Raw genomic sequence first — 25,474 nt, forward strand, 5'->3', positions numbered from 1 at the left:
CTCTCGAAGAAATAGGTATACCTCTTAGAGAAGCTGTATATGGCGGTGCTACTCTGACATCTACGAGCAATACTACCAACGCGGCAATATATCCTTCCGTCGTTAGGCTGTTGTTGTGTCTTAGCCTTAACTTGAGGTAATGCCCGTCAGCTAGATTCGGCCGGGACCTCCTGATCTAGAATCCCGGCGGACGGCTAGTCAGGTGCTGACAAGTCTACAGGCGTTTGTTGACTCAAGTAACAGCTGTCTTGTCTTGCGGTGAGATTATGTCTCTTTTGCATATAGCGCCGCCCGTTTCCCTCTGTTGGCAGAGACATTGGCATGTTATTCGTCCGCTTGTCTGCCATGCCCACTGACATGTCGTACCGTGCTTCATCGCTTGTTCTGATACGCACGTGGTATCCTAGAAGCTATCTACGAGGGTACGCCATCAAGATTCCTGTAGCATTAACCCACCAACTGTCATTTGGGATAAATATCCATGCCCAGGAATCCATCTCGGGAAAAGAGGCGTTATGCCATATCCTAATGGTTTATAATTTGAGTCGGGTCGGACCGTATCATGCATGATATAGTAAAAGACGAATTGGTATGGCTTTTAGGAAGCTCTGTGAAGCCACAGTTGGTGTAATACGTCGACAGTTCGGTCGGCGTCTATCCCCCCAAGACGTGTAGACGCAACAGGGTTAGTAGATCCCTGCTATTCGCTGCCATTGTCGTTGCAGGATCTCCAAGACCTCTACAAGCTTTGCAGCAACTTAAGCATGGCGACCACGATGGATGGCTGATTTACCCGTCGCGTACCGTGCCGCCCCTGCTGTCAATGCTGACGTGGTTCTGCACAGGCTCTGCACAAGCGATATACGTTACCTAGTAATATATTCCAGCGGTGTGGGATCTCGTTTCAACTGCCGCCGGCCCTACAATGAGGGGTCCTCAACGAGCGCCCCTGTTGCTGCAGCATATAAAAAGCCATCGTTTACATGTTTAGGGGAATTTGGCTGCACGAAAGCCATGCTGCAATGTGAACATGGATGATGGCTAGGCCTAGCCTACCATTCCATCCAGCCAGCCAGCTAGCCAGCCAGCGATTACCAGCCAGTCAGGTCTCGGCAATGCAGGCTGCAGTATGCGACGCATTCCCGCAGTGTCAATTGACTATCACACCTACCTTAGAGGACAATGCTTGGTCATGCTGGGGGATAGATAATATTAAGGGACCGTATGGGGCTTATCGCTTCCAGCATCGTCTCTGTTTACAAGTTAGATTAGAGTTGAAAGCTCGGATCTCTTGGGGCCAATATGACAGGATCCGATTTAGTAGCGCACAGCAGATTCCGATCGATCCGGATCTGTCATGTCAAATCGCGGCGCACGGAGATCTCCTACCTGGTAGCCTTAGCATCTAGCTGTCATGGTCCCATCGACGGCTTTCGAGATTAAAAAGGCTGAGCAATTTCTCCATGCTCGGCGCGAGTCTAAAGACCGAGCCTTTCGACCGCTTTGGGCTTGCTCTATGCGCCACGCCATGCACGTATAATTCGCAATGCTGTCTGATAGGTAATTGTAGTCCTAACTTGGAAAGGGGCCGAGCTACGGAAATGAGATAATTGCTATACGTGTGTGTGTTTGCATAGCGCGCCTAAATACTGTCCGATTCCTTATCTAACGTTGTTGTAAGTGCTTTGGCGAGTTGAGGCTGAAAATCGGATCTCCTCGTAAGAAAGTCTTTTCTGTTTGATTGGATGGTGAACCGCTCGCGGCTCCTAGCGAGAGCCCGGCTGGCCATAGAGACACTTCAAGACAAACCGTTCAACATCCTCTCAGATTGAAAGGCCCGTCTAGACATTGTTTAATTGTGCTCATAAGACCAGATAAGACGTTGAACGACAATGCTTGGTGTATCCGCTCCGATCTGCATAACCAATCGGAGATTTCCATTTGACATCGTCATATGCAAGACACTTATATCGTGTTGCAATCCTCAGATCTGATTGTCTGTGGTTATCGCGATGAGGCCCGTGTAGACTTAGCTTGAGCGAAATCTCCGACTTCATATCCACAACGCAAATACAGCATAGAGCTTGCTATAGAGGCCGGGAAGCTTCTATCAAGTTCAACTTACACAACGTTCGGTCTCTGTAGGCGTGCTTCTTTCTTGAGTGTATGTTTAACTGATGCATCGAGATTAATGTCGTAGACGTAGATATCCCGATTCCACAAGAGACCTAGAATGTTAAACAATTACCTGATACCGCATTTAGGCCCTCACTTTAGCGATCCGAAACGTAGGCTCCATCGGGGTTACGTAACGTCAGTATAAGGACGTGAGAAGATGCAAGTTTTTTTAGCATTCAAAAAACCATTGCAAGTTGACATATGCTCCGAAGTCCCTCGGGACGTGATCGCTGTATAACTTGTACGCGTTTAAAGGCGGTCAACCGTCAACCTTCAGCCTGAGAATTTGCATAGTGTATTACAGCGTTCGCGCAGCGATGATCTCAGACTTTAGTGTAGAGGATAGTACGAGGCCGTGATAAGGTCAGCCCTTTGAACAAGCTTGTGCATTAGTGCTCGTCGGGCTGAAAGGGTGACAGGCCCTATCTGACTCTTGAGGCCTAACGAGCGAAAAAGGCGATGGTGTGCGAGGTAAGACGAGGCGTAGCATCTATTTGCCTAGCCGAAGCGTGTTGTTACCTAGTACTCATTCGTACTTGTACTTCTCTCTGAAGTGGAAGAACCGTACCAGGGAACGGGGGGGATATAATACGTATGTTAAGTTCTCGACCCTGTCGTCGACGGCCTATATCGATCTCGTATTAATGTAACCTCCACGCCTCACCAAAGAGCAGGCTGGCAGGCTGTCTAGGTTCAATAGCCCATGGCCGAGTTAGCTTGCTCGGCTCCACGAAATACTCACGAAACCTCACTTCCCTGACGGCTTGCAGGCAACGAGAAGATTTTCGGCGACTCAGAGACTATCAATCGTAGAAGTATGTAGTCTTCTGCAGCTGCGGCCCGTCAAACTCGCATTTCCGAGTTTATGCGATACCATGCGGTGAATAGTAGTCGACCCCCATTGTCAGACACAGCCAAACAGGTTTGAATGACGAGGTAGAAGCCTGGGTACATGAGTAGAAGACGAATGGGATCAAGTCTAAGGCTTCCTTGCCAGGCCATAACCTCTGCCGAGCATCAGTTCCACGCCGAAGTACTTCCATCGCATAATTTTCTCGGGGATAACCTGCCAAATTCGACAAAAGCTGTGGGTCTCTTTGTTTGGGGGCTTATTGTTGTGTGGTTGTGTGTGGGAAGGCAGCATCATGCCACGATTACATAGTAGGTAGTATAGGTATTCTCACATCCCTTATTAGCTTCCCCGGATTTTCTGAGTGATAATGGTGTCGATGTTTGTCATGGGGAAGTTGTATTAAGAAGAAAATACTTATTCAAGCAGACGTTTCGTCTATCAGAATAGTCCTTCTCTGGCGTACCTTTTTAAGGTTCAGCTAAAGGTCAACCCTACAAACTGTGATTGGTGAATGATAGTGTGCCTGCCTCTAAGATAATTGTCCGTTTTACCTACCTAGGTAGGTATAAGAGCTTGAGCCTAGTGTAATTTAGTAATTAGAAATTTATCCATCGCTATTAGCCCTGAGTTATCTTGGGTAATCATTGTCTATTACATATTAGTTATTGTTTCAACGTAAGGACAGCAGGAAGAAGTATTAAAGAAAGCAATATTAGAACTTTAGAATATTATTTCGAAGCCTGCCGTGTTGATTCTGTACATGAGACTTGTCTGTTACTTTGAATGATCAAATTTAAGACCAAGTTCTCCGCGTAGCTCAATTCAAACGCATCTACCATTTTACGGCACATAATAACATAAACTAAACCACAATATATATGCCCAACATCCTGCTATATTATATACTCATAATTACCTAAGTAAATATTCAATCCTTGATATTTTATGCCATATAAACATATTCCAAGTATAAGAGGAGGTATGAATTGCCTCTTGTCTATGAGCTAAGTAGAGAAGGAGCAAATACGTCATTGTGAGAATAGCTACGGAACTACCTGAATTATCTAGAAGAGTTATGTAGGTAGGTACTACTCATAACTAGACCTACGTATAATGGATGTATGTTGCTAGGTGATCTACGTCATGAGGGTAAATTAAAGTTGCGGACAGTTACAGATGTGAGTCACTTGCTCGGTATCAAGGGCAAGAACGAAGCCCCAGGGCAGGAACGAGGCCCCAGGATTAGAGGCAAGCACGAGGTGACCCCATAGTCATTGAGAATCAACAACCCGTAGTACAAGAACAGTTCTACACTACCTAACCTACCTCGTAAAAAAAGCCATGGCTCTTCTTCCTATCCACGATGAAGCTGTCACAAGGAGGAACCAAACAGCACGGAAATAATTTCGTTGTTCCGCAAGCAACTCAACCTACCTAAACTACAGAAGCCTGCAGCTATACATATTGAACATGTTTTTTTTTGTTCCAAATGCTTCATCTATACTCCCAACCGAAGCTCCTTTCGTAACGTCAACCTATTCATCGACGCGGTCAAACGAGCGAGGACCAACGAGGCCCGTGAAAGACTCATAACTGCCCATTTACACGAGCTATACAGAGGAAAAGCTCTCAATTGGTATGTTACGCTGAGGACATCGAATAAAACGACAACGAAGATGTGGTTCAAGCACCGGCAACCCCGGCGCGTACCCCGAAGTCATTGATGTTCCCACGAACACCGGGAGGAGGCTAAAGCGATGAGCTTATATTGCGAATGCGAAGATTTGGTGGAAGGTAGGCATGCTATCCCAAGACGATCGAGACACTATTTTCAGGGACAACGACTACGCATTGGGGAAATTATTCGATGAATTTCGGATGACTCCCGGAGCTGCCTGGCAAAAGCTCCCTACCGCAGAATACACTGAAGAAGACTGTCTCAAAGGCATGTCGATACACAATTGGACGATGGAGCTCCTGCGAACCTGCCGTGCCTTTCGCATGAACGATGAAATCCAACAAATGGAGCAGATTTATCGCAGCCTTGACTCCGACCTTAGATGCATTGTTTCTGCCCCCAACGACCTCATCGGTATCGATGAATATATCAAGCACATCGCCGACCGCAATGAAGAATGGAGAGCAAACATGGTCAAAAAAGGCAAAAAGACTTATCCACACCAACTTCATTTCCACTAAGAATCCTCACAAATTGGTAGCTTCACCAACAAGATCGCGCATAAGCCTCGACAAACATATGACTTGCATAAGGTAGTACAACACCCGACTCTGATCAAACCAGGCTAACAACCCTCAGAAACAAAGCTATACGCGAATGTACAAAATGCCTTAAAGGCTATCAAGGCCTATCAAAAGAACAATTACAAATTTAGCGGTATGACAAATTTCGATATGCCAGAATGAGAGGCCATAGAGACCCTTAGAATACTAGCACTGTCAATCTGGAGATATCGGCCGATATATGGATTGACATGGAGGTGATGGCTCCTAGTAGTAGATTGCGTCCCTCCCTAGCCGCCGTGTGCTGCGCAAAGCTTCATAGCAGCGATGCAAATACTATGAACATGTTTTTAAACGCTATTCCACGAAGCATGCTAGAAGAGGTCTCTAGGTGCATGATTTCTGGGCCTCGCAGACCTCGAATGGATATGGAATTGGGCAAGTACCTGGAATAGGGGGAAGGTATTCGGACCCATCTATTTAGCAAGACGTTTCTCGTTGCCTTATGACTAGCTGCGTTGCCCGCCCGCGCAAGCGCGTACGGGGGAAAGGGGGAGAAAAGGAGGGGGGATCATGCGGACAGACCCTCGCAACGTACCCGACTTCTAGTTAGACTACTACCGAGCCATGACAGACGCCTAAACTTCCAGGAAGCAACAAATTAAGAAGGACAAAATACAAATAAACCTTACCTACAGTATACGGATCCCCCGGAGGAGATTAAACGATCAATCAAGAATTTGCATGAAAAGCCCGAGTTTAGGGCATAGGAGCTGGAACTTGAGAGTAAGGTGCATGAGGCGCTCAGTGGAACATCATCTACCTCATCATACTTAAGAAGATGGCTGAGATGTATGACAGATTGGAGATACCCCAGTTGGTGGCAGCCGGTAACCTATGGCTAGAAACGAGGAACCAGAGGCAGTGGTATGTTCTTGTGAGTTCGGCATAGGTAGAAAGAAAGCATTTGGCAATGTGTATAAATGGGCTATAGATGTCAGGGGTTCTAGATGAGACGTCTAGAACAAAGGACATGTTCAGTATGTATAGCCACAAGCTTTCGTAGTTAGTTAATATTAAGTTATAAGGCTTTATCACCTAGTACTTATTTGGTTTATTCATATGCCTGTTTCGGCTCTTCCTCATCATTGTAATCTTATTATCACATCTCCAAACCTCAGATCCGCGCACGAATACTGTCACGGCAAGACTCGTTTCGTTCTAAGATCCTATGAAATACTGTCTAGTTGCGTTCGGATTGTTGCTCGCTTTGAACCTGAGGGATGGATAGATGGATAAGATAAATTAGTTAGTTGGTATATTTAACGCCGGGGCGAAGAGGAAGGACCTCCGTAAGGGTATACAGCGTGTAGAGCTATTTAAAGACTACGATGACAAGTGGCTCTAACAGAGATGAAGAGTTACGAAAGCACTTCATTTACCATTATTACCCTTGACTAATCCCTATTCATAAAATGTTGTCTATCATTAGGATTATAACATGATATACATGCGCACACACATACCAACCAACCTAGCTCCGACTACCTTGAAGCTCTTTAACCAACTCACCTCTGGTTCGCACCGCCGCGTCTTCAACCAACGAAATCAACTTCTCGTTGACAGGTAGTCCGTCCTCGTCTCCAAGATACCACGCCGTCTCCACGAGCCAGCCGTTAAAGTCCTCGATCTCGGTCTTCTTGCCAGCCTGTACGTCCTGTAACATCGAGCTCGTGTTCGCCGCCACCTTCTCGCCAACACTGTAGAGCATTGTCCGCAACCGCGCGGAAGAGAATCTCTCTAGAAGTTCCTCTCGTGTTCTTTCGAGACTCTCTTCCGCGGCTGCCCCCGTCACTACATCATCTTCTTTCCCATCGATATCTTGCGCAAGTAATATACCCTCGCTACTCCGATGTCCTACTAGCGCTCTCAGCGTGCGACTCGCTTCATCCACCAACATCTCAACAACATCCCCCAACCCATCCCCGCGCTCCTCAAAAATCTCCCCATTCTTACACCTCAGCACCGCCGTCAGCGGATTAACCACCGCATTAACCACCAGCTTCTCCAGCTGCGCCACCCACAACTCCCGCGTCGCGACTCTCCGCGCAGCTAACCCCGGCGCACCGACGATCTGCGCTGCCAGGTAGTCATCTTTATCTTTATCTTTATCTTTGTCTTTATCTCCGTCTCCATTATTACTACCATTGCCAACCTGGCCATCCCCACCGCGCACCATCACGGACCCTACGCGCACGTCCGCAGGCGACGCATGGACGCTACGGAATGGCCCGAGCGACGTGACGCCATGGGTCGTCACGCACGCAAGCCAGCGCGGACCTTCTTTACCTTGGCCAAACCGCGTCGCGACGTATACTTCTCCCAGCGGCGGCCAGAGCTTACACATGCCGTTCTGCGCGAACGCGACGGTCGACCGGCCATCGAGATACCGTCTCACGCGGTCGACCTGCGGGATAGCATCCGGAGCTTTAGTAGCTACGATTAGATTGCTGATGCCGTAGCCCGAGCCCGGTTCCCTAACAGGGCCGTGCGTCGGCTGAGCGTCGGTCCACCATTCGATGCGGAACGCGGGGTTTCGCTCCGTCTTACCGTCGCGCACCAGCTCGATACCCGGATGGGCTTTCCACTGGTCTAGGAGTTCCCGCCGATGGACGACCAAGGTAATCGGCGGCCGGGGATCATTCTTAGCAAGAAAGCTCGCGTACAGACGACCGATGTTTCCGACGCCTAGGATGTATATGCGGCGGCGCTCATCGTCTGGGGTTGGTATTTCTCCCACTCCCACTCCCACTCCCACTCCCACTTCAAGCGATTTACGGGCGTAATTTGCGCCGTCAGCCAAGTTCGTGAGCCGCCAAGCATAAAGTCTCGGTGGTTCCGATTGATCTTCCGCAACGCGTCGTAGCCATCCTGTCGGAACCTGTCGCGGGCTTGTAGAAGACGACACCATGCGTAGAGAGTGTCTACACCAACTAGCTTTGAAGCTGTTCATGATCCACTATTAGCATCGAACGGACTTATGACAGGTTTCGTAGAGCTTTCCAGGATATTACGATGTACCGAATTGCGTCTAGATGCGGATCTACTATTCCCTTTTAAGATTTGAATAGGCTTTACGAAAATCTCCACTGACAAGAGCCAATTAAATATCGATTGGATGCAAGGGTATACCCCAACCCCCAACCATCGATCCATTGTTTTGATTTGGCAGTTTGGTAAAGCTTGTGAAACATTCTAGCGTCTCAAGAGCTAACAACCCTCGGATCCTGCTTACTTAGCTGCTTAGGCAAGTACCTATGTAAGCCTCAGCTATCACGTGCGATTACCAACAATTCTCCAGCTAGTCGCATATGTATCGAGGTCATGACATTGTAAACTTAAGACAATTCATTTAGCTAGCTACCTTAGGTACCTGAGGGACAATAGAAAAGAGACAATGATATTGATGAAAATCATATCAATTAAAAACTATTGACTAGCGCTAGAAACAAAACCTGCTGTCGAACTATTTAACTAGCCATTAGGCTTTGCGTGCAAAACGCTTGGTTTCAAATCACAGTCCATATCCTATAGTATCAGGCAACCGGTCTTCCGGCGAAGCCAGCGCATGAGGTTTGGGATCAACCGAGCATCGTTCCAACAATGACATATTTCCGACTATAGCTGAGTGATGATGTCAGACAGTTTTAAGCTAACATCCTCCTTTGGGACTGTCATGCCATGGTCAACTTCTGAACATTCCTTCACCTCCTCTCCCATCACTAGGTAGGGGATCTGCAGAGACGCGCCTTTTCTTCTTTTTGGGGAGCAAGGAGCGGTATCGAGCTTCCAACAGATACTGTAAACTCGACACTCTCCTCAAATGAATCACGAAGAACTGGTCGGACTGACGGGATAGTACCGTTCGTACCGTTGGGCTGGAATCGGACTGATTTAACACGTTCAACATGTTCAACATGTTCAACATCCTCAGCGTCCTCATCCTCAATATGTTCAACGTCCTTAACGTCCTCGACATGTCTAACCTGCTCGGTCTCGTTCACTTGACCGTCAGCAAGGTTCAAACTTTCCCATGAACTGTTCCATGAACTACGCCATGGACCCACTGCCGATAATGTCGGGCTATCATGAGCCAATGGCTGATACTGAGGTTAGTAGTGGATAGGGGAGAATAAAAGTGAAGTTATCATACCCAAGGTACAGCCCTTAGGCCAATATTTTTCAGCCTATCTGGATGGATAATTGGCCTAAAACAAAAAGTATGGAAGCCGAAGCCAATAGCTGCAGTGGGTGGTATATCACCATTCGCAATACCATCCAGACTCAGATAGGATCTCGCTTCGCATGAAGGACGACAACTTTGACAGCATATGAAGCGACATTCCTCATGCCGAGGAGGAACCCAGGGTGGGGTGCCCTCAACTAACTGGAATCCCGGTGGCGGATTGACTGTAGGCGATTCTGCCTGTGCAAGATTACGGACCTATTTTATATATTAGCATATATATTGTTCTTGTATACCAGTAAAAGAACACATACATGGTCCCTTTGCGAGATGATGGTGCAGAATTGGTCAGGCGTATAGCTCTTTAACTGCTCACTTTTGACCTCCTTGAGTACGCCGAACGGCTCCGACATGCTTCGAGGACGTCCAGGCCGAACCTTCTTTAACAACTCAACGAATTTCCGCCCAAGGGGATCGAAACACACCTAAAAAAGCTAGTCAGCTATTACGTGTGCTATAGAAAATACTAAGGGGAAGGGAAAACTTACCTGGTATTTCTTCTCTATGGCGTGTTCGATGATAAGTTCTCGATCTTCGGTGCATCTCCAGAGCCATCCCTACTGGCCTGGTTTACCGCACTTAGAACAAGTTAACCTGGGATCGAAAGCACGCGTCATAGTTAGATGAGAACATAAGGCGCGATAAGGTGATGGTTGAGGCGTTCGCGGGACTCTCCGAGGTTCCTGTGCCACTGGACCCTGTCGATGTTCTCCTTCCATGGCTTGAGTATTAATGCGTGAGGATATACCAAAAGAAAGATGATGCTGAATAGAAGTTGTTGTGCGGTATTTTGTGCCGAGATAAAAAAGGTATATGCTGGTTCACTGCGAAAAGAATACCCGGGTTGAATGCGCCTAGTTAGTGACGAAAGTATTCTAGCAATAGAGCGGTCAAAACGACCAATATTTCCCCCACTACTATCAATACTGACGAAATTGGTATTGATGGGGGGGGAGAAATACGCTATTATGCTTCGTAGAGCCAAAGTAAAAACGAAAGTGGTTTTCAAGAAATCCCGTACTTGATATGTTGGACTTTATAAGTCAAAAATTACCTGAAATGAATGTTAAGACTCGAGACCCACGGACGGATATGTGAATTTGTGGATAGGTAGATGGAGGGGCAAAGACGCAAGGTTGCCTGGACTTCTCTGGAGAACTAGTGATGAAATAATTACGAATGTTTATTCCGATTGCTAGTTTGACTGGGTGCGTACGGGCCTACCTGGGTGCCTAAAATACATCTACTAGTAGTAGGTACTTTGTGCATGTAGGCGATGAAACTATGTGGGTAAAGTTTAGGTAGGTGCTGCCTTAGATTTAGGTACCTAAGGTAAGTACTACAACGCAAACTAAACTCGCTCCATTTCCTATAGCATTCCAATGAGTCTCCATTCCAATTAGATAGGTGCCTTACAGATGTAGGTAGGTTAGGTACTTATTAGTGTCGAGTAGCTTACACTACACGCTTGAAGCTATTCCCAATGACGTCGTCTTCCCCTGAGCTTCCTTTTTAGCTTCCGAACTCGTGGGTTGTACTGCGTGGCTAAACCCTATTTCACGGTAGGTATCACTCGTCATTTAATACCGTCATTTTCACCCTCACACCCCTACGTACCTGGGGCGTACAAAGATGCATTAGTGGCGTGATAAACACTGTAGTCGTACCTGATAGCTCTCCATATCCTATTAGCTACCAATTAGAGGGTATTCTTCAAGGTGTGCATGTAAAGCGATTTTGGGTCTTAGTGGTTCTTGTGGTTCTTGCTGCGTACCGAAAAAGGAAGATACATGTGCAATCGTACTGAAGTAGTAGCCAGACCACGGAAGAACGAACATACCGGCTAATCGAACCAATGAAGAGCGGGGCACGTTCAAGGTCAAGATAGATCGAGCCCGAGTGTTTTGTGGATTCTATGGATCGCAGCTGTCGTGCAGTAGGTGCACTAATGCCCCCCTCCCCTTGATCCCCCTTGGTTCAAGGTTGCTAAAAAAGCAAGGGACCCACCTTGGCGTGGTCATCTCCTGGTCGCGACTTTACGAGCGAATGAGAGGGAACTATGGCGAATGAGAAAGCGCAAGGAGAGGAAGGTACCCAGCCAGGTCCCAGCAAGGTTCAGCAAGGTTCAGCACATAGTAAGGTTCAGCAGGTGCTGGCGGCCCCAGACTTGCCCGACCTGTTGTCCAACCTTGTCCAACCTCATCCTCACCAACCTCCTCCACATCTTCCACAATCTGCCACCAAATCTGCATCCTGATTGTTCATCTTTCAAACCCGACCGATACGGATGAGTTTCCAAAGACCCGCAATTCCCTCCCGGTGACTTCTGCCCTCACTGCCCTCATGTAGAATGCTAGCTATCATTTCTTCCACCTGCGAGAATATTCTTATGCTTTGATTGATAGATACGCGAAAGCCTGTAAATTCACGTCCCGAAATCCGAAATAATCCTACCGAGGCCCCCCCGTCAGCTCAAGGTAAACAAATCAATTGACACCAACAAAGTCCCGAGTACCCGCCGTCCAAACTCGAACACCTTTCTTTCCCGACCGCAACTTTCATCACTAACACGATTCCTGTTTAGACTTTCTGGACTAGACCATCTGTTATCGATTAAACTCTAAACTCAGGCGATCATGTCGCTTAAGATCGAGAAAGAAACGATCCGCCATGCGACCGAGACCGTGCCCGGCGCTCTCGCGCACATTCCTCGTGACGGCCCTCTCCCAGGCACGACCGGCAAGCATCCCATCGCAGAAGCGATCGGTACCGCGATCACCGGAGGTAAACGAAATGCCGGCACGAGGGGCTACTTAATGGTACGTCGGGTTTATGTTTCTACCATTAACTTTTAAGATTCGCCGAGTCGCAATCGAGCTGACCTCGGCTTTTTTTTTCACTAGGCCTACATTAATCAGCTGGAGAAAAACCCGCTGCGGACTAAGATGCTTACGGCTGGAACCCTCGCCGGTCTACAAGAGCTTCTCGCGTCGTGGCTAGCCAGAGACCGCAACAAGCATGGAAACTATTTCACGGCCCGTGTCCCAAAGATGGCGGCATACGGCGCCCTGGTCAGCGCGCCCTTAGGCCATTTCCTGATCTGGTGTCTTCAGAAGGCTTTCAAGGGTCGCACGAGTCTCCGTGCCAAGATTCTCCAGATTCTTATTAGCAACCTTATAGTGTGTTCCCCAGACCGCCACCTAAACTAACTGCATAACTGACGTGCATCAACTAGGTTGCTCCGATCCAAAACTCTGTCTACCTCGTAGCTATGGCTCTCATCGCCGGTGCCCGAACCTATCACCAGGTCCGAGCAACGGTACGCGTCAGCTTTATGAAGGTCATGAAGGTATCTTGGATTAGCTCGCCGCTGTGCCTTGCTTTCGCACAGGCCTTCCTACCTGAGGCCGCCTGGGTTCCCTTCTTTAACGTCGTCGCCTTCACCATCGGCACGTATATTAACACCATGACCAAGAAGAAGCGTCTTGCTGCTCTACGCAAGAAGCACTTTGGCGACGGACGATCGGGCTCCGTGGCGGGTGGACGGCCTGAGCAGGACTATCCCCCTCCTCCTTCCTCAATCGGTGGACCTAACCCTCCATACTAACTTGTGAATTAACTGTCGGGATGGGGGATGGGAATGGGGATGGGGTGTTGCGTGGGATGGAATGTGGAAATCTGTAGGTATTGAGGATGACCGGGGCCGGCTCACTCGACTTAATATCGGGGACGCTATTTCACGTAACGTCGTATACAAGTAACGAGGGAAAATAGGGAGGTTTGGGGTTATATCTTGGGACGATCCGTGATGTGTTCAGGAGTATCCGCGCTTTTATATAATTTGCTTTCGTCCTGTTATTTGCAGTACCAAAATATTTCCTCGAGTAGTTCATAAACAGAATAAACTATTGAAAACATAACCTTCATCGGTCTTGATAGTATAGACGACGTCTGTATAAGCTTTCAATAATGTTGCCATCGATGCTCATACGACACGGGTTCATCTGAGGCAGCTAAAATTTGACCCTGATATTCAATATTTCCCTTAAGAGATATCTATTCGCATCTATTCCTATATGTATCGTTTCTGCCCCAAAATACCCCTTCATGGCCCCACTGGTATCGTCGGTACGGCGGCCCTTACGCGGTGAAGTCGACGCAGCTCTCGTAAGTCTGCTTCGCTCCCGTTCCGTACCACCACCACTGAAGGACCTATAGGTACACACGGTCTATTAGCTACAATGTAATATAATATAACACAATACAAAACAACATCCCAAGTCTCAAGGTTGTTAACTTACACAAGAACCTGCGTCGGCGCACTTGGAGCCGAGGTCCTCGGGGATAGTAACGTCGAACTTGGTCTGGTTGGCAGGGGTCTGGTGAGCGTAGAACTGGCGCTCGTCGGCGTAGCCGGAAGGCCAGGTGAGCAGAGGCTCGCCGATGATGGTGTTGGTCTTGGTATCGACGACGGACACGTTGGCGGAGCCGGCGTGGGGGATGGTCAGTTGCACCTCGATGGTGACCTTTTGGCCGGGCTTGTAGGCTTGCACGTTGGCGGCGTTGTCGGCGTATTGCAGGCCGCGGCATAGCCAGAGGTTGCAGAGCTCGCCGTGGTATCCGGCGTCCTCGGCGGCGAGCTCGGGTAGGCCTTCGACGTGCGAGGTCAGGTCGCCCTTGATGTTGGCGACGACGGAGGATCCGCATGCGGCGGAAGAAGCGTCTCCTGGGCCGCGGGGAGTAGGTGTCGTTATTAGACCGTGGCCAGAGACGGTGGCGGCCAGGGCGGCGAGAGGAAGGAGTTGGGAGTACATTTTGACAGGATTAGCGGTTATTAGAAATAAAAAGGTATATTCTAATCGTCAGGGAGGAATTATTGAAGGAATTATCGAAGTGCTTATATCCAGTCCGTGTGTCTCACACGACGGCTAAGTTAAGCTAGCTGGGCGTAGGCGCTCTTTTGTAACCCCTTAGCCTCTAGCTTTGATTCCAAATAACTCCGCTCGGAACCCTGTCTCTGGTAGGAGAATTAATCAAAAAAAATATTTCAGAATCCAGGGTGTTTCCTTTCCTTTCCGCCCGGCAGGCAGGCAATATATTTGAAGAGGCGGGCCCTGCTCGTGGGGGTTGTTAGGCGCTGGGAATCCGTGGGCCATATAGCCGGTAGAATAAGGATGTCGTCGGGTAAAAAGAAGGATATGCGAAATCGACGGCCAGACGTCCCCAATTCAATCATGTCCGGCACGTAGGCCGCGCCCCGTCGAGGTTATCCGTGCCTGCATGATACCTAAGGGAACGAGTACTCCCGCGGAACGAGAACGACCTGTTTCCGGCGGGAGCGATGCACGCTAGAGGGTCCATAACGTAGACGCAGTACATTCCTGGCGTCTGAGCTAGACAGGCAGACAGACGTGTTCGATAAGAAATAAATGTCTCTGATGAGCTATGTAACTTATTCCTCGCCAGCACGTAATCGCCGACAGCAAACGCCGAGATGCCTCGATATCTCTCTTTGTCTGCTAGGCGCGGGATGGATGATATCTAGGACCTTGCCGTCGGAGTAAAGGTTGATAATAGCCACGACGGGATGCCGGATTGAGATACGATCATTTAGGGGTCCAGATGCGGAGAGAAAGGGGTCTGTCTTATTTTTAGGAGACTAAAGTAAACGTCAATATATTACTTGATGAATGTTTATCGGTGATAGGGATGGGGGGGTTATTTTTCTCCTTTTTCTCTACACCTACACCCAAACATCTTGTCGCCTCGTATGAAAATGGGACTCGATACATAACTTATCTCCAATAAGATGAATTGAGATCGGGGATGAGTTGGAGAAAGGTTTATTCATTCATACCGTCTTGATGGTTGCTGTCGCTCATAAGTATACATAACTCTTCAACACCATTGATCATGGTGAAGTTAGAATATTAGGTACTTTTAAAAATTGAGTGTTTAGATAAAGAACGTAGATTTATTAATCATGTTACTTGTATAATGTTCCCTCCAATGCATATACTCTCTTAACCGAATTGTCTTCTCACCCTTGCTCGAGGTGAACCTTCCGGGTCAACTTTCTACGAACTACCTAGGTACTGCCTATAATCAACGTTCCTGCATTTACAATTGCGGTTACATAATTGGCTCTCCCATTACTAATTACTAATGCCTGCACTAACACAATTGGCTTTTCTGTGCCGCTTTTCGCTGAGCTCAAACTGACCCTTGACCTTGACATCATCCCACTTCAAAAAGAAAAAAAAAAAAAAGAAACAAGAAAAAAGAAAAAGAAATCTTTTGCTTAGAAACGCCCACATCTTCTCCGGCAACGCTTTAATTTGAACCTCCAGCCCCGAAAATGCCGCCTCCGCTCGCCGTACGCTGCACCCACGGGTCCTCGCCCTCCGCTGCGAGATTATTCGTGCGCTTGCTATGCGCATCGTCGTCGCCTATAGGTAGTAGCGGCAACAGTAGCAGCAGCAGCACTTCCATTCTCGACGTATTGCTGCCGCCGCGCACCCGAGCTTTCCACCTCGCACGGGACATCCGTGGGCGGGCGCGAAACCCCCGGGTCCGGAATGACGGGACCGGAGGTATATCGCATGTCCCGTATGGTACCGCTCGACGACACTTTAGCGCCACGGCGCCCTGGCGCAAGACCCAAGTCGTGTATAACCCGCAGAAGGACGAGGACGGCAACGATATGATATTGGAGATTACACCGCGCGCCGCCAACGTGAGTCTTGCATACATACACACACGCGCACACACACACGCCTTTTCCCACCCTTCCTATTTCTTCTGTCGCGACTCTATCAGGCTAACCAACCCCCCCCTCCAGAAACTCTCGCAAATCATGGTCAAAGACAAAAACCCCAACCTAGCGCTGCGCATCTCCGTCGAATCCGGCGGGTGCCACGGGTTCCAATACCTAATGTCCCTAACCACTCTTCCGCCCTCCCTGCCCTGCACCCCGGACTCGACAGCATCCGCGCACCCGCCCCCCGAAACCTCATCTACCCCTCCCGCCCCCGCCAACCAAGAGGACGGGCAAAAAATCACCGCCGAAGTCGCCCCCTCAACAACCACCAGCGCCGCGCCTTCCGCGCCCAGCATCAGCGAGGACGATACCGTCTTCGCATTTGTGAAAGACGACCTCCCCCCTTCTTCTTCAGATCCCCATTCCGCGCCCCCCTCCTCATCATCCCCATCATCTTCGTCCGGGCCGTCTCTAGACCTAACGGGCGTAGCAACGCCCAAGATCATCCTCGACTCGCCGAGTTTGGAGCTGCTGAAGGGGAGTAAGGTGGACTACACTATGGAGCTGATCGGGAGCCAGTTCAAGATCGTGGATAATCCACTCGCTACAAGCAGCTGCGGATGCGGCACTAGCTTCGACATCAAGATATAACATTTCCGCTTTTAGTCTGGGTCTTCGAGTCCTTGGATGCCTCGTTATTTGGCCGAGGGCACTTGTGTATATTTGTCTACCATTCACAGTTTATATTAGAATATTCGCATGAAAGAAGAAAGAAGGGGGGATGAGATCCTCGGAAATTGGTGGTGGTATCATACTTTTCATTGGGAGACACCTGTATATTCTACTATCACGACATAGAATACGTTAATATTATAAATCACAATCTCGACTTCTTCTAACCGATCTAAGGTTTTTTATTACTGTAAGTCATAGTATAAATAAACCTATAAGCAATTATTTGCGCCAGGTTTACTTTAATAGGCACTTCTCTAATATAATGCGCCCCGTGTACCTACCACCATAAGCCTTATCATGGTGACTTAGATGTCGGCGACTTATTATGAATTAAGGATTTAAAGGTCCTTGAAGACTGGTGGAAATATCCCGGCAAGGTTTCACGAGAAATATACTATTCATGCTACTATTCACGACTAGACAGTAAGGGACAGACGAAAGTACGGGGTTGCCATGATCATAAATTCTCAATTCGTTGGTAGCATCCGAAGCTTTTATGAACGCCGTGAACCATGCACAGAAGCAAACCCCCTAATACCAGACCCATTTAACCCTTAACCCTTAAACTTAGTTCATCTGTCGGATGAGGGCGTTGATCTTGTCCTCTCGGTTGCCAAGGTCACCACCCTCGATGAAGTGCTTGAACTTGCGCGTTCGGAAACCACCGTTGGGGTTGCTGAGCTTGAAGGGCCATAGGAAGTTAGAGGCCTGCTTGAAGTTGGGGCCGACAGTGTAGATCTCGTGGACGAGATCCTCAATGCAGACAATGCCGTATTGGCCGAGGTTCTCCTCGATGATGGAGTTGTCGGTAAGGGGAATGCGCTGCTTGTTGATCTTGCCGTATCCGCGCTTGTAGATGAGCTCCTTGACGCTCTTTAGGTTGGGGTAACCGTAAGCAACCCACGGCTCGACGATCTTGATCATCTCGGCGGTAGCCTTGGTGACACGGACGAAGATACCGTTGTTGATCTGGAGGAGACGGAGGAGTTGGAGGATCTTGCGGGGCTTGGGGGCAATCTTGTTGATACTACTCGTTTGTTAGAAAATATTTGATTGTATTGGGAATGTTAGAATGAACATACCCCTTGATTCGGACGACGAAGATCAGCTTCTCCTCGGGAGGGATGTAGAAGCTGCCCTCCTGCTTGGCGAGGCGGTGAAGGCGGATCTTCTCACGCTCGGCATCGCGGTACTCCTTAACGTACTTCTCAGCACGCTTGAAGATGACGGAGCGCTTCTCCTTGTTGAGCTATGCATCAATGTCAGCCTTTAATCCATGTACATAAAAGCATATGACAATATATGTATAGATTTGTCGATCAGACCCGAAAGATGGTATTTTGCAACAGCATTGACCTTGTCTAGTTGCAAGTGGTTTTGTGCATCACGTCGCTATCTCGTTTTTTTATTTAATAGAAATGACTAACCTTCTTGCGCTGCTCAAGCTCGGCGGACTTCTCAGCGCGAGCCTTCTCCTGGCTCTTGCGCTTCTTGAGGAGGGTCTCGGGGACGAGGACCTGGTCCTTGGTAGGAACGGAACTGTTGTCAAATCAGATTAGTACGTAGTCTACAATTATGCATAATTGCATGAATAGAGCGCCGGTTGGAGAATTGCCGACTGCACGCGACATTCTCAGCGGTAGCTAACTCGGTGGGAAATTTTTGATCGGTGAGATGCTAGAGCCCGTAATCTCTTTCAAGAAGTGCGGCTGTATTCATAGCATTCCCCCTCATCCGACAACGCCTTGAACATAAGTCCAGGATAGATGCTCGCTCTATACCAGCCATATTGACAGCAATTTTCTTGACCGTCTACTGATAGTGAAAGCGGCAAATAAATTTGAGAGAGAAGGGCCAGGCCTTCATCTCCAACACCCCAAAGCAACATCTCTCTGTATCCAAGCTATATATCAAGCCTGAAAAACAGAGGGAGAAGTCCGGGAAAGATCGAGCTGGCTTGCGATGTCTCTTCGCACCATTTTCAGGTGTTCAGGAGAACAAGGCAACCCAGCCGAGAAGACCACGACAATCTGCAAAATCCATAGGACCGAATATCGTTTCGCTCGTTCAAGAACAAGAACAAGAAACTAGAAAGGTTTATCATACATGGCAACCATTGTTGTCGAATTGGGCGATGGCCGTTTGGTCGTGGGTTGTCGACTCGGGTTTGGGATGTGGAAAGGTTAGAAATTTTCAGGAAAAAGGGCAAGAGAAAATTTGGTAAAGTTTTAGTGCGGGACTCTTTAGTTGATGTGACCAAAAATGGTTTAGGCGGGGGTTGGTCAAAGCTGTGCGCTGTTACTAAGTAACTAAGTACACCGCCCAGACCGCCCCAAGCGAGAAGCGGAAAGGTGTTAGGGTTAATCCACTTTTAATTATTTCTGCCATCTCCCACCGCCGCCTTTCCGCGCTTCTCTCCCACCCCACAAATCAACACACTGAATTATTGTGAAGGATCGATTTCTCTCGAAGGAAAAAAAAACTCGCGGTCAAGCTTCACTTCAACAACCCGTCAATCCACCCCGAAGTCCAACTTCCCACCAACACCAAAAGATCATTCACCATGCCTCCCAAGAAGACCACCCGTCCCGCTCAGGAGAACATCTCCCTCGGACCCCAGGTCCGTGAAGGTGAGAGATAAGATCCTCTTGAAAGTGTAAGACATCGTCAGATTTGCTAACGTGCCCCGCGTTCGCAGGTGAGCTCGTCTTTGGCGTTGCCCGTATCTTCGCCTCTTTCAACGACACTTTCGTCCATGTCACCGATCTCAGGTTCGTCTAAACAATTTGCTCGAAATCAATCCCTGTTGTCTCGAGGTTAAGAGGTATAAGCGAATGAGAAGGAACGAATTCTACGCCCTTCTCTCGCCATACTTGGATACATATGACTTCTATATATGTCCTCTTGACAAAGTTCGTGTGTGTGGTTCATAGGCTAACATTCTGGGTGATTCCAGTGGCCGCGAAACCATCACCCGAGTTACTGGTGGTATGAAGGTCAAGGCCGACCGTGACGAGTCCTCCCCCTACGCCGCCATGTTGGCAGCTCAGGACGTCGCCGCCCGCTGCAAGGAGCTCGGCATCAACGCCCTCCACATCAAGATCCGTGCCACCGGTGGTAACGGTACCAAGACTCCCGGTCCCGGTGCTCAGTCTGCTCTCCGTGCTCTTGCCCGTTCCGGCATGAAGATTGGCCGTATCGAGGATGTGACCCCCACTCCCTCCGACAGCACCCGCAGAAAGGGTGGTCGCCGTGGTCGTCGTCTGTGATCGCGCCATATTTACCTATATATCAACCGGCTGCGGCTGGTGGTTTTGGTGGGCGATCTAGAAGCAATGATCGGCGGAATCAAGGGTTGGCACGAAGACTTCTTCATCTCTGTGGCGTTGACAATTACGAGGAGAACGGCGTGCATCTAGAAAGGAATAAGACATGCCTGGTCTCCATGATACTTCGGGAGGTAGCTATGCTTATTGTCACATGATGCCTTTTGGCACGGCTACAGAAATGAGAAAACATTGATCCAACTAAAATCCTATTCTTTTACCATCTCCCTACGTGATTTATTATAACTCGCATAACACTGTAATGAAGAGCCCGTAGGAATTATAGTATCGATCAAGATAAATTCATTACGTTGATTGAAGCAATATATATGCGCCTGTGCTATGCTGAAGTATATAGACCGTACCGCAACACCTTGCTAAACCGATCATGAAGACTCGCCCTCGAAGTCTCCCATCTAAAACGAAGTTATTCTTAGATCAATAATTACGTCAACGCCGATCAATCAATGTCCTGGCTTAAGGGCCCAGATACCCCTCATAGTAGACCCCCTTTTCTCCATTTGAGCAACCCGGTCCAGGGCTGTCTTGAAGTCGCCAGACTGCTTCTTTGTAATACAGAATTGGTTGAAATGGTCAACCAGTAATTTCGTGGGGACCTTGCCGCCGTGGGCTTTGATAAATTCCGGGATCATCTTCGCGAAATCTTTGGCCCCTAAGTTTGTTCCTCTGGCTGGCGTAGGCGTTGCTGATCCCGAGCGAGAACTGCCTGCGGGTGAGCTCAGTCCTTGTCTATCAGCTAACCCGGCCAAGATACTAGCTGAACCAGGGCCGCCGCGACCCCTACGGATATTAGATGGTCTACCGGCCTCGCCCACTTCACCGGTCCAGGTAACAGTGCCAATAGGCACCGAGTGCGTCTGCTCACCTGCTCGTCGAAGAGATGCAGCTGCCTGTGCCGCCACGCGATCTGCTTCTTGCTGAAGCAATCTTGGGTCGGCTCTTAGTTGTTTCTTACCATTAACTATCTTATCATGTTCGAGTGCCGAATGTACGCCAGACCGGGCAAAAAGACCTTCCATGATCCGGTCTTCCTCCGTCGGTGCCGGCTTTGTATCGGGGTCAGGCTCGTAGTCCTCGAGAGCAGCTACACCTGCTATAGTATGGAGATCACGATCACCGTCTTCACTAATATATTTACTTTGTATCTCCGTAGGTTCTGCTGCCTCGCCGGCCTTCTGGTTCGAGCCATCTTTAGTCGAAGTGCTACTAAACTGAACTTCCGAGCCTTCGAATAACTTCCCTGTTTCTGTCACTTTGTCTCCGGAAGATCCTAGCGTAAAGAGGTCATGGAGATCTTGAAGCTGGAAAGTAGTGCGCTGTTTCGGATCTTTTAATACCTTGTTGCTTAAGAATTGTTTAAAGATCTGACGATGGTACATCTTCTCTTCAATTGTACCAGCCGTCATAAGTCGGTAAATTGTGACTTCTTTCTTCTGGCCAAGACGCCATGCTCGTTCCCGGGCTTGAACATCTGTTGAAGGATTCCAATCAGGGTCAAAGATAATAACCCGATTTGCGCCAGTCAAATTCACTCCTAAGCCGCCAACCTTTGTGGTTAGTAAAAAGAGGTCGATTTCCGGGGTGTTGTTGAATTGATCAACGAGACTCTGCCTATCTTTGATAGCAGTGCCGCCATCCATTCGCAGGTAATTGATGTACCCTAGGCGCCTTACAAACGCCTCAAGGATATCAAGCATTTGAATACCTTGACTGAATAAAAGTGTCTTATGCCCGAATCGTTTCCACATTTGGAGAAGCGCTTCTACAATCTGCATCTTGCCTGATTTCTTGGAGACTCCCCATTCGTACCCTTCTTTCGTCTTTAATCCAGGATCAACTAGGTCAGGGTGGTTGCAGATCTTTCGGAGGACGTCAATTCCATAAAGTGAGTTCCTTGATCCGACAAGAATTGCGCCCATTTCCTTTGACTGGAGGAAGAACTCGTAGGCATCGCGCTGAGGTCTTGTAAGGTTGCAAAAGAGGACCTGTTCCTTCTTCTTCGGGAGATCGGCTGCCACATCGACTTTCAATCGTTGAAGTAAAAATGGGCTTATTGTGTCTTTCAATATTTCGGCACATTTCTGAGCTGTCATGATTTGGAGGTTAGTAGCATTGGCATAGCCTCCTAATCGTATAGGTATTTCGAATTGGTTACGAAAATCCACGAGTGTCCCTAGTCGCATTGGGAAGATGAAGTCAAACAATGACCACAATTCCATAAGATTATTTTGCATCGGAGTGCCCGAAAGAATGACTCGATTTGGCGTCCGTAACTCCTTGCAATATACCGTGACCGCGCTATTCGGATTCCGGATCTTGTGGCCTTCGTCTAAGACTGCGTAGCCCCATTCGATAGGAGTTAGGATTTGTCCGTAAGTCTGCAAGCCAGCGTAGGTGGTGACTAGAACATGACCATGTTTGACCACTCGATCCACGATCTTTTTGGCAGCTTGGTTAACCCTCTTATTTTCTCTTTCATCCCACATCTCTTCTTCATCCTCAATCTTACCCTCGGCTCTCATATTAAGCATACCACTACCAGACGAATGGAGAATTGACACGCGGAGAGGAGGCCACCAGCGGTGGAATTCGTTTACCCATTGTCTCAAGACGGTAGCCGGTGCCACAACGATGACTGGTTTGTCAAGCTGCTTGCTATGATGCAGAGTAGCGACAAACGAGATGAGTTGGATGGTCTTTCCGAGGCCCATCTCGTCACCAACAATGCCCCCTACTTTTTGATAATAAAGCTCGGCTAGCCACTTCACACCGGTCTTCTGATAGTCAAACAGAGCGGGGTATATATCGCCGGGTAACTTTAAGTCGTTTTCGAAGTGATGGTCGGTATGGTCGGGAGAAGGCTTGAACCACTCTTCTTCATCTCCGCTGTCGCCTTCATCATGGCCTTCCTCCCTTCTTTCTTGTCGTCTTTGGCGTCTAGCTCTGCCACGCCTATCCACCCAGTCTGCAAGTCGAGCCTGATAACTAGCCTCGTTTCCATCGTCGATCTGACTAAGGTCTACCTTACCCTCGTCCTTTGCTACCTTCGCTACTTTCTTGGACTTTTTACGAGGTCGTTCGAGCTCAGAGTCTTCTGATTCTTGGCCAACAATAGAATCCGCATCGAGCGCATCAGAAGAGGCGTGCGGTGCGAACTCATCTGATGACACGGCATCACGCTGCACTCTTCGCTTCTTTCGCGGACGCAGCGAGAACTCACTCTCTGCCGCTACGGTGGCTACACTGGGGTTCTCATCAAATCCAGGTGCGCGTAGATTTTGGTGAGATTGTGGCTCATAGCCATCTTGCTCCTCCAACTGCTCTGCCGCAGCCTCGTCCTCTGCGTCGATCAAAGCGTCCGCTAACTCTCCCTCAACGCCCTGGGGCCGAGGTCCCCCGAAATTCGCAAAGGGCGTGATTTTCCCGGTACGAATTAAGAATTCACGATGAGTCTCATTAGGCAATTTCTTGTTTCCACCCTGAATGTGTTCGGCATGTTCACTATCTTGATGTCGTCCCTCGATACGAGCGCGGATATCTACTATGTCTTTATTTGCTAGTTCAATTTCTGCGTCTATTCGTGCGATCTTTTCTCGTATAGTCTGCTTTAGTTGAGGTCTACCAATTGCTTTGCGGAATTGCTCCTCTTGCGTCTTCTTCTGGGCGTTGAGCTTCTGTATAGTGGCCTGGACTTTCTCTATACGTTTTTCGTCTCGCTTATCTTCGACATCGATTAAGGCAAGGTTCGCTTTGTAGGTAATATCTCGCTCGAGGTCATCCTGATCGCGCACGCCTGCCGTAAGATTCTTCAGGGCGGTGTCCTCGTCTGTAATATCGATAGTATCATCTTTTAAGTCGGGGTCGGCTGCGGAGGCTTCCTGTGCGATCGTAGTTATCTGTTCGGTGATTGACCCGTCGGACTGCCGCGCATTATTCGACTCTGCCTTCGGTCTATCCTCGTTAGCAGGATTAGGTGTCATGGTGAGATCTGGTAAAAGTAAATGGCCATCGAGGTAAAGACGTGAACCCGAAAAATAACGGATGGAACCACGTGAAAGCTTCAATATGTGCCGGCATAGGAGAACAAAGAATGGGGATTGGTGAATTTAGATATATGAGTATTGGCGCAAGAGAAGGTGCATGGGAACTCGTATGGCAGATAACAACTAAGGACAGTAGGCAAGTAAGATGAAATAGGCACCAGCGTAGATAAAAATTGAGATGATAGATTGAGGCTCTTTGTAAACCATTCGACGCCACTGCCTGGTTGGGATATGCAAGGAAGCTCTGGAATTACGAATGACGAATGACGCAGACCCGATGAGTCAATAAAATTAGTGTCAGAAGCTAACGCATCTTATCGATAAAACTCGACCAAATCGAGCAAGCAGCTTCCAAGTGCTGCCTCAGATCTTACGTTGCTTGAAGGTCACTGCATTAGGTTAGGTATCTTATGTAACCAACCTACAGAGATGTTGGTTGCCAATTACAAGAGCCATGCTGATGCTCCTATTGAGGAATAAAAAAGTCCATCTTCACACGGGTAAACATATCTCAAATACAAAGTATTTACAGAATGGTCCTCAACTATATATAATTTATCAGAGGTATAAGTATAATTTAGGAGACAAAAGCTAATGCATTAGTTACCTTTTATAGTGAATAATACTGTAGCAGTCAAGTCCATTCGGATATTAAAATAGTTAAAAAGATCGGAATATAAGGTGATTATTAGAGACCGAGACTCCCATTTCCCTGGAGCATAAGATATCTTCAAGTTAGATTCAGCATTAACGGACCGAGAATCTCGCCGATTAGGATTTGCAGTAAAGCAACTTATACCAAACCTCTTCATCTCGCTTAATCAATATCGTTAAGGCTATTGGGCCTAGTTAACTCATTCTCGTGATAGTTTGTTTGATGAATTCAAGGGACTCGGAAAGAGCAGGTGAGAGGTTACATGGTGGTATTATTAGTCGTTACACCAGAAGTTAGAATTTCCCCAGATGGATCACACGAAAACCCACCTTAAATACTTCGTACATAAGCATGAA

General features: G+C 48.2%; 9 protein-coding genes across 9 annotated transcripts; 4 read left to right on the plus strand and 5 right to left on the minus strand.

The window, feature by feature from the left end:
• Window positions 1–4,831: 4,831 nt before the first annotated feature.
• Window positions 4,832–5,230, plus strand: F5Y00DRAFT_264981 (uncharacterized protein; the record flags this gene model as incomplete). Its single annotated transcript, XM_048011741.1, has 1 exon — window positions 4,832–5,230. The coding sequence occupies one exon, from the start codon at window positions 4,832–4,834 to the stop codon at window positions 5,228–5,230; it is 399 nt and encodes a 132-aa protein (XP_047862017.1).
• Window positions 5,231–6,806: 1,576 nt separating this feature from the next.
• On the minus strand, window positions 6,807–8,243 carry F5Y00DRAFT_254906 (6-phosphogluconate dehydrogenase C-terminal domain-like protein; the record flags this gene model as incomplete). Its single annotated transcript, XM_048010223.1, has 1 exon — window positions 6,807–8,243. One exon carries the CDS (start codon window positions 8,241–8,243, stop codon window positions 6,807–6,809), a length of 1,437 nt encoding a protein of 478 aa, XP_047862018.1.
• A 457-nt stretch (window positions 8,244–8,700) lies between these two features.
• On the minus strand, window positions 8,701–10,210 carry F5Y00DRAFT_151509 (uncharacterized protein). The gene is made up of 4 exons (XM_048004543.1): window positions 10,067–10,210; window positions 9,833–10,003; window positions 9,486–9,776; window positions 8,701–9,432 (listed from the first exon to the last, which is right to left on the minus strand). The coding sequence occupies exons 2-4, from the start codon at window positions 9,929–9,931 to the stop codon at window positions 9,055–9,057; spliced, it is 768 nt and encodes a 255-aa protein (XP_047862019.1). The 5' UTR covers window positions 9,932–10,003; window positions 10,067–10,210; the 3' UTR covers window positions 8,701–9,054.
• A 1,338-nt stretch (window positions 10,211–11,548) lies between these two features.
• Window positions 11,549–13,499, plus strand: F5Y00DRAFT_244887 (uncharacterized protein). The gene is made up of 3 exons (XM_048008899.1): window positions 11,549–12,397; window positions 12,482–12,757; window positions 12,814–13,499. The coding sequence occupies exons 1-3, from the start codon at window positions 12,215–12,217 to the stop codon at window positions 13,183–13,185; spliced, it is 831 nt and encodes a 276-aa protein (XP_047862020.1). The 5' UTR covers window positions 11,549–12,214; the 3' UTR covers window positions 13,186–13,499.
• Window positions 13,500–13,594: 95 nt separating this feature from the next.
• F5Y00DRAFT_151521 (uncharacterized protein) lies at window positions 13,595–14,508 on the minus strand. Its single transcript, XM_048004544.1, has 2 exons — window positions 13,880–14,508; window positions 13,595–13,790 (listed from the first exon to the last, which is right to left on the minus strand). Exons 1-2 carry the CDS (start codon window positions 14,390–14,392, stop codon window positions 13,719–13,721), a joined length of 585 nt encoding a protein of 194 aa, XP_047862021.1. The 5' UTR covers window positions 14,393–14,508; the 3' UTR covers window positions 13,595–13,718.
• Window positions 14,509–15,784: 1,276 nt separating this feature from the next.
• Window positions 15,785–17,241, plus strand: F5Y00DRAFT_151611 (uncharacterized protein). The gene is made up of 2 exons (XM_048004545.1): window positions 15,785–16,314; window positions 16,420–17,241. Exons 1-2 carry the CDS (start codon window positions 15,937–15,939, stop codon window positions 16,987–16,989), a joined length of 948 nt encoding a protein of 315 aa, XP_047862022.1. The 5' UTR covers window positions 15,785–15,936; the 3' UTR covers window positions 16,990–17,241.
• Window positions 17,242–17,640: 399 nt separating this feature from the next.
• On the minus strand, window positions 17,641–18,861 carry F5Y00DRAFT_254907 (60S ribosomal protein L7; the record flags this gene model as incomplete). Its single annotated transcript, XM_048010224.1, has 4 exons — window positions 17,641–18,100; window positions 18,156–18,322; window positions 18,501–18,612; window positions 18,848–18,861. 4 exons carry the CDS (start codon window positions 18,859–18,861, stop codon window positions 17,641–17,643), a joined length of 753 nt encoding a protein of 250 aa, XP_047862023.1.
• A 634-nt stretch (window positions 18,862–19,495) lies between these two features.
• On the plus strand, window positions 19,496–20,687 carry F5Y00DRAFT_244904 (40S ribosomal protein S14-like protein). The gene is made up of 3 exons (XM_048008900.1): window positions 19,496–19,703; window positions 19,772–19,844; window positions 20,030–20,687. The coding sequence occupies exons 1-3, from the start codon at window positions 19,637–19,639 to the stop codon at window positions 20,340–20,342; spliced, it is 453 nt and encodes a 150-aa protein (XP_047862024.1). The 5' UTR covers window positions 19,496–19,636; the 3' UTR covers window positions 20,343–20,687.
• F5Y00DRAFT_244906 (SNF2 family N-terminal domain-containing protein) lies at window positions 20,669–24,867 on the minus strand. The gene has a single exon (XM_048008901.1). The coding sequence runs from the start codon at window positions 24,398–24,400 to the stop codon at window positions 20,864–20,866; it is 3,537 nt and encodes a 1,178-aa protein (XP_047862025.1). The 5' UTR covers window positions 24,401–24,867; the 3' UTR covers window positions 20,669–20,863.
• Between the last annotated feature and the right edge of the window lie 607 nt (window positions 24,868–25,474).

Source organism: Daldinia vernicosa (genome assembly GCF_022497035.1).
Source record: "Daldinia vernicosa strain CBS 139.73 unplaced genomic scaffold F5Y00scaffold_48, whole genome shotgun sequence".
Taxonomy (NCBI): domain Eukaryota; kingdom Fungi; phylum Ascomycota; class Sordariomycetes; order Xylariales; family Hypoxylaceae; genus Daldinia; species Daldinia vernicosa.

Bases quoted from the DNA above. Each gene is read 5' to 3' on its own strand.
- F5Y00DRAFT_151509 (XM_048004543.1), bottom strand. From the start codon at position 9,931: ATGTCGGAGCCGTTCGGCGTACTCAAGGAGGTCAAAAGTGAGCAGTTA. The intron at 9,777-9,832 runs GTATGTGTTCTT...TATATAAAATAG, and splicing joins TCATCTCGCAAAGGGACCAT to GTCCGTAATCTTGCACAGGC. The intron at 9,433-9,485 runs GTATGATAACTT...CCTCAGTATCAG, and splicing joins GCCTAAGGGCTGTACCTTGG to CCATTGGCTCATGATAGCCC.
- F5Y00DRAFT_244887 (XM_048008899.1), top strand. From the start codon at position 12,215: ATGTCGCTTAAGATCGAGAAAGAAACGATCCGCCATGCGACCGAGACC. The intron at 12,398-12,481 runs GTACGTCGGGTT...TTTTTTCACTAG, and splicing joins GCACGAGGGGCTACTTAATG to GCCTACATTAATCAGCTGGA. The intron at 12,758-12,813 runs GTGTGTTCCCCA...TGCATCAACTAG, and splicing joins TTCTTATTAGCAACCTTATA to GTTGCTCCGATCCAAAACTC.
- F5Y00DRAFT_151521 (XM_048004544.1), bottom strand. From the start codon at position 14,392: ATGTACTCCCAACTCCTTCCTCTCGCCGCCCTGGCCGCCACCGTCTCT. The intron at 13,791-13,879 runs GTAAGTTAACAA...GTGTACCTATAG, and splicing joins GCGCCGACGCAGGTTCTTGT to GTCCTTCAGTGGTGGTGGTA.
- F5Y00DRAFT_151611 (XM_048004545.1), top strand. From the start codon at position 15,937: ATGCCGCCTCCGCTCGCCGTACGCTGCACCCACGGGTCCTCGCCCTCC. The intron at 16,315-16,419 runs GTGAGTCTTGCA...CCCCCCCTCCAG, and splicing joins TTACACCGCGCGCCGCCAAC to AAACTCTCGCAAATCATGGT.
- F5Y00DRAFT_244904 (XM_048008900.1), top strand. From the start codon at position 19,637: ATGCCTCCCAAGAAGACCACCCGTCCCGCTCAGGAGAACATCTCCCTC. The intron at 19,704-19,771 runs GTGAGAGATAAG...CCGCGTTCGCAG, and splicing joins CGGACCCCAGGTCCGTGAAG to GTGAGCTCGTCTTTGGCGTT. The intron at 19,845-20,029 runs GTTCGTCTAAAC...GGGTGATTCCAG, and splicing joins GTCCATGTCACCGATCTCAG to TGGCCGCGAAACCATCACCC.
- F5Y00DRAFT_244906 (XM_048008901.1), bottom strand. From the start codon at position 24,400: ATGACACCTAATCCTGCTAACGAGGATAGACCGAAGGCAGAGTCGAAT.